An 11,411-nucleotide genomic window follows, 5' to 3' on the forward strand; every position below is an offset into this window, starting at 1 on the left:
TTCGAGGCCAGCCTGGTCTACAAAGTGAGTTCCAGGACAGCCAGGGCTATACAGAGAAACCCTGTCTCAAAAAACCGAAAAAAAAAAAAAAGAAAAGAAAAGAAAAAAGAAAGAAAAAGAAATGTTCTTCTAGTTACATGCTCAGTGTCCATTACACTGAGGTCATTTCATTAGCCAGAGACCTGGGCTGCTAACTTAGGGCTTTTCCAGACCTGTCATTTGGTGATGGAAATGAGCCTCAAAGCAAAAGTGGGGGATGGGGAGAGGGCAAAGACTCAAAAGGGTGGTGGTCCCTGGGTTCCATTCCTGGCCTCACCATAGCGAGAAGCATAATCAGGCCGGGGAATGAAGAGGATACGCTCATAGAACCGGCACAGCCCCTTCATCTCAGCCAGCTGTGGGCGCTCCGTGGTCCCAATCAGCATCACTCGGTCACCAGGGCTCAGCTGCTTTGTGGCCCTCATGAGGTCTTTCTTTATTCTTTTTGGGTCCATCTGTTCCAATAACGGAGAGTTGTGGGTTTGGGACACAGTGACAGGGGCTGTGGGACCCCTGTTCTCAGAGCACATGGCCTAGGGCTATGCTGAGCCTGAGTGTCAGTCCTGAGTGGGGCAGCTTTGAGGTAAGGAAAGTAGGTGTGGCAAGAGCAGGGTACTTGGGCTATGTGTCAGTGACTTGAATGACTTGAGCAAGACTTCCAGCCTGGACCCACACTCTGATTGTCCATCCCAGCCCTTCTGCCCACGGTCCTCACCTTCCTTTCTTCCTTTGGGACCTTCTTGTAGAAGGTTTTCTCAGTATTTCCAATCCAGATGACAGAGGGCTGGAGGACCCGGGCCACCTGGATAGGTTAGAGTGTAGATACCAAATGCCAGGCATTCCTGGGCCAAGGGTCACAGCCCCAGCCATGCAGACCATAGACCCCTAGCTTCTACTTGCTTTCTCCTGTCTCCATCTCCTCCCACATTCCCCAACACGGGGGCTTCAAGGGGACGACAGGCTCCCACAGGGGTTACTGGAAAGATTCAGTACAACATAGATCACCCCCAAAGTGTTCAGAAATCCCACCCTGCTGTTGTCTCTATTCTGAGAAATCAACCCATGCTTCAAGATCAAGGCTACAGACCTTAAAGACAATGTGTACCAGTAGCTGTGCTCCGTTCTTTCCTGGGTATTTGCCCATCAGGTTGTCAGGTGACAGGTCAAACAGGTTGGCACCAGTTTCTGTGCACACCGCTTGGACCAACATCTTCTTGCCCATGCCAGAGGGTCCCACCAGGAGAATGGAGCGGACAAGGGGAGCCATGGTATGTATATCATGGGAGCCTGGGAGGAAGTAGAGAGGGCTGGGGCAGGCAATGGACCAAAATTGGGCAGTAGGCTGGAGAAGACCCTGGAAGGTTCTGCCAAGGCCTGGTGCTAAGAAGGTGAGGTGAGGGTCTGGGCTGTGCTACCTTCCCCAATACCTGAGCAGCTTCCCCAGGTCTGCATCAACAGCCTGCTTGGCAACCTCCGTGGTAGGGAACTGTGTGTAAGGGCTAGTGGGAGACATAGCTTTTCCTTCCATACCATACAATTCCACTTTGGTGGGTGGCATTGAAAAGCATGTGACACACTGTTTGCAAGGCTCCAGGTCTCTGTGACACACTGTTTGAAAGGCTCCTGGTCCCTGTGACACACTGTTTGCAAGGCTCCTTGTCCCTGTGACACACTGTTTGCAAAGCTCCTGGTCTCTGGCCTTTAATAAACTTGCAAGAATGGCTCTCTGAGAACAAGACTGACTACAGGATATCAGTTGGGATTGAGCAGGTCATGGGCTCACTCGATCTCTAAGGTGACCCAATTTGAATGTAACTGCAGAAGGATCTGTGAAGGTCCACTAGGCTTGCACACTCTCCAAAGCCATGCTCCCATGGTCCCACCCAGTCCTGGCTTTTCCCACTCCCCTGGAATTCTCACCCAGCCGAAGAACCCCATACAGTGCCATGTTCTGCCGGATATCAAAAAGGGACGGCATGGGCATCTTGTTTGCCAAAGTCAGAGTGGACCCGAGATAGAGGCAATCACCTGTGGGGACCGGGAGGGGACAACTGGTGAGTGACCCTCCTGGGAGTGTCTGTGGGAGAGAGAGATCTGTTGGAAAGGAGGCCTCAGGAAACAGGGCAGGTGTGGAAGGGCAAGGGGTGGCCACACCTAGATTCAGGGACATGGGAGGGGCTCACCAATGTAGTCACTGAGTGTCACTAGTGCAGACTTCTTTATAAGGCCAATAATAACAAGCTCTTCAAACAGTGAGTCCACAGACCTGTGGGAGAGTGGTGTAGAAGGACCCCAGGGATGTTAGTGAGAGGAGACACCGGACAAGGAAGTGGAGATGGGGCTGTGAGAGGGAGAAGAGGTAATAAGGGGTGCCCTGGTAATGTTTTGGGATCAGAAATGTCTCTGGAGAGCCAGAATAAGAAAATGAGGTCCTGTCCACTGTGTCAGGGCATAGATACTCCACAGTGAGTGCACTGTGGAATGTGACAGATGCCAAGGCCCCCTGCAACAATGCCCACCAGACTTTCCCTTCTACCATTTGAAGTCTGAGCTCAGCACAACCCTTTTTTCCCCGTCTCCCAAACAAAGTATAAAGTGTGAGTGTCCTTGTGAGCCGTGGTGCTCCAGCAGTGACATTACTGACGAGAGGGCATCTAGCAGGCCCCCAGTGCCCCTGAGGATTAATACAGGCACAGATGGAAGGTTGGGGGGATAATATATATGATGATTATAAAGCCACTGTGTGTTGTTCTGCTTTGTCAGTGTGTGTGTGATGGATGTAGATGTGTGCACATGTGCACAAGTGCACTGCACGCATGTGAGCATGCGTACTGAAGTCAAAGGTCAGGTTGCATCGCCTTGCTTGATGACTCCTCCTCTACCTTTACCAAGCTAACAGCCCATCAGTTGTGCCTGACCAGACAGCCAGTGAGCTTCCGTGGTCCACTTGGCTGCCCACACACCTCACCCCTGATTCACAAGGGGCAGGCAACTCACCCAGCTTGGTTTGGTTGTTTGGTTTGGTTTTTGGAGACAGGGTTTCTCTGTATAGTCCTGGCTGTCCTGGAACTCACTCTGTAGACCAGGCTGGCCTCGAACTCAGAAATCCGCCTGCCTCTGCCTCCCGAGTGCTGGGACTAAAAGCGTGTGCCACCACGCCCGGCTACTCCACTAGGATCGAAAGGTGTGTGCTACTGCTGCCCAGAGTTATTTTCATTTTTAAAGGCAGAAACTTGATTGACATGGTTAAGGGTTCACAGAGGTAAAGTAACTTCCCTAATGCTATGTAACAACAGAACCAGGGTTTGCAACCTGGCCCCTTTCCACTCACAGCGTAAGGCTTGTGCGGCAGAATCTACTACCTACCGGTCTGGGGTCAGATCTTTTTCCTTCTTCTTCTTTCCACTTTTCTTCCCTCCTTTTTTCTGGTGGGAAATGAGTATTCAGGTAATTGCCATCTGTTCCCAACTCACCCTCCCCAGGTCCCCTCTCCCCCAGCCCGGGCCCCTGATCTGCCTTTGGAGACTTGAGGGGTCTGCTCTCCTCCCTGTCCACAGCCAGACGCAAATTCTTCAGCTCCTGTCTCATTAGCTCATCCACCTGGGTTCACAGCAGGGCAGAATAAGTGAGAGGTGGGAGGGAAGGGGGAGGGGTCTCGGAGGAGGAAGGGGATAGACAGACAGCCACCGAGTCACATGTCAGTCTTTGCTCCACTGATCCTGCCCACACCAGATCTGAATCCATACTTTGCTCTCCATGACGAGGGCAGCCACCCTCACCAGCCAGTAACTTTGGATGGAGTCCACAAAATAGTCAGAAATCTTCCCCTTAAAAATCTCTGTGACCTAGGCAGCCAAAGGCTTTCTATGGGCTGCTGGAAGCCAGGTCCCCACCAAGGATGGGTCTGAAGGATGACATATTCTTATCAGCAGACAGCCCCAGTCATGAGGAAGACACACTCAGCACTGTGCCCAGTCTGACTATAGCTCTGAGTCCCTCCCCTTGCCTTCACATCCTTATTGATCCCTGAGGGTAAAAGAGGACAACTGGAGAAGCTAGGGACAGTGTGGTGATGGGGTGGCAGGTAGAACCTGGTCTGAGATGCCAGGGTGGGAACTGGGGATGGGTGGGAGGGCTCTGAAGTGGTGAGGCTTTCCAGTGGTGGGCAGAGGGTGTGAGAGAGCAGCCTCAGGCTGTGTTGTGCCTACCTGTACCCGGATCTCCATCTCCACTTGCTTTCTTTTCTCCTCCCGGAGGGTCTCAGAGTCAAAGTTCTGGCTGGGATGCTTGTTGTCATACCGGCTCTTCCACATACCTAACCACATAAGAAAAGGCAACACACACATACACACACACACACAGAGTTCCCTAGCTAGCCTCCTTATCCTTGCTAGCTGCCCAGCCCTGCTTCTACCCTAGGCTTAACTGCTTGACTCAAGACTTCTGAAGACAGCAAGTGATGTTCCCACCCACCAACTGTCACATACTTCTTTAACCTCTTCCCTCTCCTCTCCATGTCACTCCTGTAGCAGATACCTGCTTTGTCCACGACCTAGGACCCGAGACACTGCACCCAGGTGCAACACATCCCAGCCTTCCATTCTTACTTGTGTATTCCTCATGCCCAGCATTAATCACAGGGATAGATTTGGATGGCAGCACTTTGAACATCACTTCTGGCTCCTAGAATGGAAAGGAGAACAACTTTGCCTCCTCGCTGTGTCTGTAGGAGACAGATTCTCCCTTGGAGATTCTCCCTTGGAGCTGTCTACAGCGATGCCACAGGCTTTCCCTCCCCACCCACAAGCTCCTCTGCTGGGAGCTAGCTAACCTTCTTGACCTTTTCTTCCTTGACTTTCTTTTTCCTCTTCTCCTTTTTTTCCTTCTCTTTCTCCTTATTCTTCTCTTTCTTCTCTTGGTCCTTCTTTCTACTCTCCTGGGCTTGTGCTTCCAGTTCTAGTCTCACCTGGATCCAATAACAAGCAGCGTTCTGGAGACTGGGGGATTTCACAGAAGGGAATGAACCCAGCTGCGTGGGCCTGGTCTCACAGCCTTGGCAAACTGCCAAGGTAGAGATGGCCGAGTGTGCCAAGATGGCACGGGGCGGGGGGTGTCAAGCAAGAGACGGGTGCTAGGAAGAGGCGATATCATCAAAACCACTGCTCACTCATCCTCAATGGTCTTCCCAGACCATTCCCTCTTCAGGGCCATGAGTGCCTTCAGCCCCGTCCAGTCTGTTTAGACACATGTCTTTCCTCTGGCCACAGCGCTCTCTAGTGAGGCTGGCTCTCCCAGTCCCCTCTATTCTCAGCTCACATCACTATTGTCTGTAACCACAGGCTGGGCCTGTCCCCACTCAAGAGTACCTGCTCTGGAGTCTTGTCTGCAAAGATCAGGTAGGATCCACCTGAAGCCTCATCTGGATAATCAGGGAACCGACCAGTAAGGGCACTGAGTGGATACAATACAGTTAGCGATGGTGGAGGGGTGGGCAGATGACTGACTGCTGATAGATGAATAGGAGAATAGGCACAGAGATGGGGTGGTTGGAGAGAGGAAAGGAAGAATAGATGGATGAAAGAGAGATGGGGGATGACAGAAAGAACAGGTGGTGAGAATGCTATGGGATCATTTGAGACACTCTTCCTGATTTCTCCTGGTACCTTCTCTTCTCTCAGGGAAATGGGAAACCACGTGTGGAGATGGCCCGTACAGCAGGGCTTGAGGTCTAGGCCGAGAGTATGAGGAGAAGGTGAGGGTTGATAGAGAAGGGACAGTCTCACGAGGGAACAGGTTGGGGAATGAGGTATAGAAGGTTGGGTCAGCTGTGGCAGTGGACACTGACTGGCATTCAATAAACCATTGTCGTATTTGATCCTTCATCCTCTCCTTCATGTCGGGTCCCTCGGTCTCTGTGAGAGACTCGTAGGTCTTCCCTATGGCTTCCTGGAATTCCTCTTCCTTTTCCACCTGCCGCATTCTCCGTGACTCCTCCCCTAGGAAGGCCTGGTTAAGGGTATTCAGGCGTGCTGTCTGGTTGGGCGAGGGGAGCTAGGGGAAGTAGAGAGTGGCCAAGATTTTACAAGGAATGGTTCAGCCCCCATGTTTAGACACACACACCTGCCTCCATTCAGTTCCCACCCACCCCTACCCACCCCCCATGCTCATGTCTCATGCACATGCCCTCATGGAACAACGGGCATGCCTGCATCAGGAGAAATTGTGTTTGGAGCCGAAATTTGTCTGTGTAAATTACCCTGGTAATGAGTTTGCGAGATGCATCCGGGCTGTACTCCCCTCCCTGGCAGCCCTCCCCCGTGCGCCTGGGGCCCCAGCCCCCACGCATGCCCCGCCCGCCGGCCGAGTTGGCAGCCGCTCTCACAGCCACTTTCCCGCCTCATTGGCTCCCAAATGTATTTTAAATATCACTCTGCGCAGAGACAATTACTGAAAACGCTGAGCTCACACTGTTGATGGGCCCGAGCGGCCAGGCTCATTCCTCACCCACTGCTCCTGCCCCCACCCCTCCTCTTCCTCCTGGGGTTCCTGTTCTACAGCCTCCTAGAAAGTCTTTGACCTCTACTCCTACACAGAAGCCCCTAGTAGTCATCCCGCCTGCACCTCAAAAAAGCCTCCCTTTTAGTCCTTCTGGCCTTAGCCTTGCCCCACCCTCCTGGCCAGCCAGGTCTCCAAAGGATCCATCCAGGGCAAAGCTCCTTTTCCCAGAGTCTGACCCAGAGTGCAACATACAAGGGTCTCAGTCCCTCCCCATGACACACCTCCTGTGTGGTCACTCTCAGCAGTCCAGAGCAGCTCATCTGGGCTCCCAGAGCAAATCAGGGAGCCTGTAGCCTTAGAAGTCCTGGTTTAAGGGAACATTCCTTCCCCAACATGGCTTCCAAGGTTTTCCTGAGAGGGGTTCTATGGAATGCTCCTGCTGGACCCACCCCTGCAGCCTCTTTTTACAGCTGGGGCAGGGATGCCCTGTACCTTCACTTTCCTGTCCCTACCCCCACATTTGATATCCTATGGTATGCTTTAGAGTGGGGAGGGGTGGGAAAACCCAGTGAGTTCCCTGTCTTTATGTTTCTTTCTCCCCCAGGGTCTCCTGCCTTGCTTCAATGGAGGGGTGTAGACCCTGGGGCAAGGTTACAGGGGCAAAGCTGATGAGGGAGGCAATGACCTGGCCAGGCCAGGGAGGACTCACCATGCCAATGAACTCCATCTCCACCCGTCGATCCTGCTCAATGCGTTTTCTCTGGAGGTAACCTTTCCACACCTGGGGTCGGGGGCACATGCCACTTAGATACTTTCCAGGCCTTGTGACTGCAGGCCTAGAGGGGAGCAGCAGGAGTGATTGCTGCTGGCTGGTGTCTCCTAAGGCATTGGCACAGGAAGTTAGGGTGGGACTGGAGGAGGAGGATGCTGGATGCCCTAGAACTGGAGTTTTGATGGTTTTGAGTGGCCACGTGGGAGCTAAGACCCAAACTCAGAGCCTCTGCAAGAACAGCCAGTGGTCTTAACCTCCAGACGCCTCTCCAGCCCCTCCCAGTAGTTTTGACCTTAAGAAACTGGGCTAGAGATGAGACACAACCTCTTTAAGGACCTAGGTTAGAGAGTGTGCTTTCCCGGGTGCCAGGCACATCCATCCTGAGACAGATTATTGCCTTGGGCTTATTGACAGATTAATGTCCAGGGTTTAGCATCAGGCTGTAGGACCAGAGACCTGAGACATTTTTACTCCTGGGATTAATCACTGTGCCCAGCTCTTACTAAGAGAGATGATCTACCCTGGCCTTTTTCTGCCACTCACGGTTACCTTCTGTATGACAATGGCTCCCTGGTCCCGGCTGAATTTCTGCTGCCCATTCTCCCAAATCCTCCGATCCCGTTCCTCCTCTTTCCTGATTTCTCGCATGAAGGTGGCTCGTAGTCGGCCTTGCCTGGCCCGCTCAGCACTTTGCACCAGAATCAGAGCCGCAGTCCGGCTCATTCCTCGAAGATTCTGGTCACAACAGGGACAGAAAGAACAGTAAGCTGGGAGGGAGTGCTTGCACCCAGGGTGGGCTGCTGGGAGATCAGTTAAAATGAGGTGATGGGGCCACAGTCCTAGGTGCTTGAGACTTGTCCTGCAAAGTGTCGGACAGAGGGTTCCAGAGTATACAGAAGCAGTCTTGGAGAGGCTGTGGACTGCCTCTGAAGTGGGTATAGGGTAGGACAGGGCCTGTTTGTGCTGAGAAAAGATGTAGGAGGAGTCTGAGTGTCCCCAGTTACAGGAAACCCTCTGGCAGGCATGAAAATGCGCTAAAGAGACACCTGTGTCCCTCTCTTTAGCTGTGAGGTGATTGAGACAATGAACCTCAAGGAACTGGAATTTCCCCCCCAGCAATATCATGGTAGGAAAAGGAGCCTGGTGCCAGCCAGGAGGTAAGCTTGTCTCCCAGAAAGATGCTTAGAGTTGAACCATTGTCAGACTACCTCATAGGAAAGTTGGAGCCCACACAATGATGATGATGATGATGATGATGGGTGGGACTTTGAGGGCTACTTAGTTCTGCTATTTCTGGTCCTCTACTTAAACCTAAACCCAACATCATGACCCTGGAGGTGAACTTGAAATCTCTTTTTCATTCTTCCGAATGTGGCCGCATTGAATATGGCTTTTCCTGCTTTTCACCACTGATTTGTTTGACAAGTGATTTGAGGGTACATAAGTGAACCTACCTGCCTTGTTAAGACTTTCAGGACTCAGGTTCTGAGCCAATGACTCTAGCAACATTACCTCCTGAGAAACCAGTGGCTCCAGTCTGCTCAGGATATCAGCCAGCATCTGCTGACGTGCCTTCATGGCGCTGGACTGCTCCAGCTGAAAATATTTGGGGATGGGAACCTCCAGGTCTGCCTTTAGCACAATATTGGGGGGGGGGAGAAGGAGGGTCAGAAATTAGAAACCCAGGCATTCTGACCCATCGTCTGGGCTTCCAGACACTTCTACTTCCCTCCCACCTAAAAACCTGGAGTGGGAAATGTGTGGATTCTGGCTTAGGACCCAAGAGTCACCCCTGTCTTGTTCTGCCACACATCTGGCTGAGATTAATTCTGAGAATGCCAAACCCAGCTGTTCCTCAGGACCCACAGGAAAGCATGACAGTGCCTTTATTATCTGGCCTGCAACGGAGCCTGTCATCTTCCCTCCCCCACCCCCAAGTCTACTGGAAGCTGGCGGAGGAAACCTTGAGACTCCTTTGGCTATGGAGTAAGAACCAAATCCTAGCCTTGATGGGTCAGGGCTGGAGACTGCCTAGTGTATGCCAAGCCTCTAGAACTTGGCGATGCTCACAGATCTCCTGGGGATATTTTGAGAAACACATGCAGATTTAGTGGGTCTGAGATAACATTCTGCATTTCCAACAAGCTCTTAGCTGATGGCCAGGGACCATACTTTGAGAAGCAAGCCTCCAGAGGACTCTCCTCACCCACCCTCTGTGGCTTCCTGGTCTTCTCAGACACAGTGTAGGAGGCCAACTCTCTCCAAAGCACCCAAGTTCCTGAGAGTCTAAATTCCAAGTCCCATCACCTTGTCCCCTAATAGAACTGCCTCAGGCCATGATCCACCCAATCCCAACCCATGACTCCACAAGGGGCCCAACTCTCACCCTGCCTCATCTCACCCACCGGGGTCAGCTTGAGATCCTGCAGTACTCGGTCCAGGCAGTGGGTCTCGCACAGGTCAACGCGCACTAGCTCGTCCTTGAGCTCTAGCACGCGTCCCGCCACACCGTCCAGAAGGCGCCGCAGCAACCGACGCTTCTGTGGCTGTACCATCTGGTCATAGGCCAGGTTGAAGCGGCGCAGCAGCCCCAGGTAGTACAGGTAAAGCACGGAGATCCTGTACTGGAAGCTCTGCCGCTCCCGGCTGGGCACAGGTTCGAGCACAGATGGCTCTTTTTCCAGCACCTCTTCGAGAGTCACGTGGGAGGCCTCCCAGAGGCGTTGGTAAGTTCTAAAGGAAAAAAAAAAAAAAAAGAAAGAAAAGGTGCTAGTTGTGTGCCACACCATCACAACTTAGAGGGAACAGTGGGCACAGGGGACCGAGTTGCTGCCTTTGGAGGACTGTGAACTTGGGGTTCCAGGCTCATCATGGTATCAAAGTGGACTTCAGTGAAATGAGGGGCTGCAGAAGGAGTGAGCACAGGTCTGGCTTGGAGGTCTACAGTAAGGGGTTTGAGGCCTTTGATGGATCAGAAAGGATAGTGAGGACCTGGCTCAGGCTTGAGAGTCTGGGAAGGCAGTAGCTTCAGCCTGGGCATCCTTGTGAAGATTAGAGTCTAGAGACCTTTGTAAGTAAGGGTCCCCATCTGCTATATGGTAATGGTCTGGAGTAGTAGGTAAGGGGTGGGAAGAGAAATGGCATTAGTTCCCCCGGAGTTTTGGAGCTGGAACAGTCCAGGAAAAGTCTGCAGACTTCTGAAACCCTGGGACTGAAAGCCAGTCCCAGGAGGTAGAACCAGGGGTCATGCGAATGCCCAAACCCACACAGGGCCTGCCAGCACCCAGCTCCCCTCTGCTCAGGTCTCTTGGGTCCAGTAAGGTATTTGTTCTGTGCTTTTCAAGCCCTCAACTCACCCCTCAGACATGGTGCCTTCACCTCTCAATGCCTGTTGAAGAGTTGGTGGAACCCCCAGAAGTTAAGCAAGGGGCGGAACAGTTTGGTTTGAAGAATTCCAACCCATTGTGCCTATGTTCTTAAACTGAGGGGTGGGGCTGGGAGTTCAAGGTTGGGGACACTTTTCTAGGCAGACATCCCTGAGGCTGCACACTCAAAGTCCACAGGCAATAGCTATAGGAATGTTAGGGCAAGCCGGGTGTGGTGGCACACGACTTTAATCCCAGCACTCGGGAGGCAGAGGCAGGCAGATTTCTAAGTTCGAGGCCAGCCTGGTCTACAGAGTGAGTTCCAGGACAGTCAAGGCTACACAGAGAAACCGTGTCTCAAAGAAAAAAAAGGGGGGGGGATGTCAAGGGTCAGGGCAGAGTGCGAGACAACTCTGGCCACTATTCTTGTGCCTATCGATAAAGTAATAAAGTAACACTCCCACGACCGAAGCAATTTATAGAAGAGTTTAGTTTGGCTTATGGTTCCAGAGTGCTAGAGTCCATAATGGTATGTCATGGGACTTACCATGCTGCAGGCAGTCATGGCAACTGGAGCCAGAAGCTGAGAGTTCACACCTTCAACTTCAAACACAAAGCAGAGAGAGTGAACTACAGATCCAGCGCAAGGCTTCCAGCTCTCAAACCCCATTGGGATACTTCTCTAGCCAGGCCCTGCCTCCTAAGCCTCCCTAAACAGCACCACTAAGGACCGAATA

The 11,411-nt window shown here is 52.3% G+C and overlaps 1 protein-coding gene across 1 annotated transcript in view; it reads right to left on the bottom strand.

The window, feature by feature from the left end:
* The window catches only part of Iqca1l (IQ motif containing with AAA domain 1 like), a 12,195-nt gene extending 1,431 nt beyond the window's left edge, over window positions 1-10,764 (bottom strand). Inside the window, exons 1-17 of the mRNA XM_021162842.1 lie at window positions 10,666-10,764; window positions 9,715-10,042; window positions 8,822-8,941; window positions 7,859-8,044; window positions 7,247-7,318; window positions 5,885-6,090; window positions 5,406-5,490; window positions 4,871-5,005; window positions 4,647-4,722; window positions 4,248-4,354; window positions 3,556-3,639; window positions 3,406-3,464; window positions 2,223-2,305; window positions 1,960-2,067; window positions 1,127-1,326; window positions 755-841; window positions 317-494 (exon numbers count right to left, since the gene is read on the bottom strand). Coding sequence (XP_021018501.1) covers window positions 317-494; window positions 755-841; window positions 1,127-1,326; window positions 1,960-2,067; window positions 2,223-2,305; window positions 3,406-3,464; window positions 3,556-3,639; window positions 4,248-4,354; window positions 4,647-4,722; window positions 4,871-5,005; window positions 5,406-5,490; window positions 5,885-6,090; window positions 7,247-7,318; window positions 7,859-8,044; window positions 8,822-8,941; window positions 9,715-10,042; window positions 10,666-10,676 — 2,125 coding nt within the window. The 5' untranslated portion in view covers window positions 10,677-10,764. The remainder of the gene's footprint in view (window positions 1-316; window positions 495-754; window positions 842-1,126; window positions 1,327-1,959; window positions 2,068-2,222; window positions 2,306-3,405; window positions 3,465-3,555; window positions 3,640-4,247; window positions 4,355-4,646; window positions 4,723-4,870; window positions 5,006-5,405; window positions 5,491-5,884; window positions 6,091-7,246; window positions 7,319-7,858; window positions 8,045-8,821; window positions 8,942-9,714; window positions 10,043-10,665) is intronic.
* Window positions 10,765-11,411: the final 647 nt, after the last annotated feature.

Source organism: Mus caroli, chromosome 5 (assembly GCF_900094665.2).
Source record: "Mus caroli chromosome 5, CAROLI_EIJ_v1.1, whole genome shotgun sequence".
Lineage (NCBI taxonomy): Eukaryota > Metazoa > Chordata > Mammalia > Rodentia > Muridae > Mus > Mus caroli.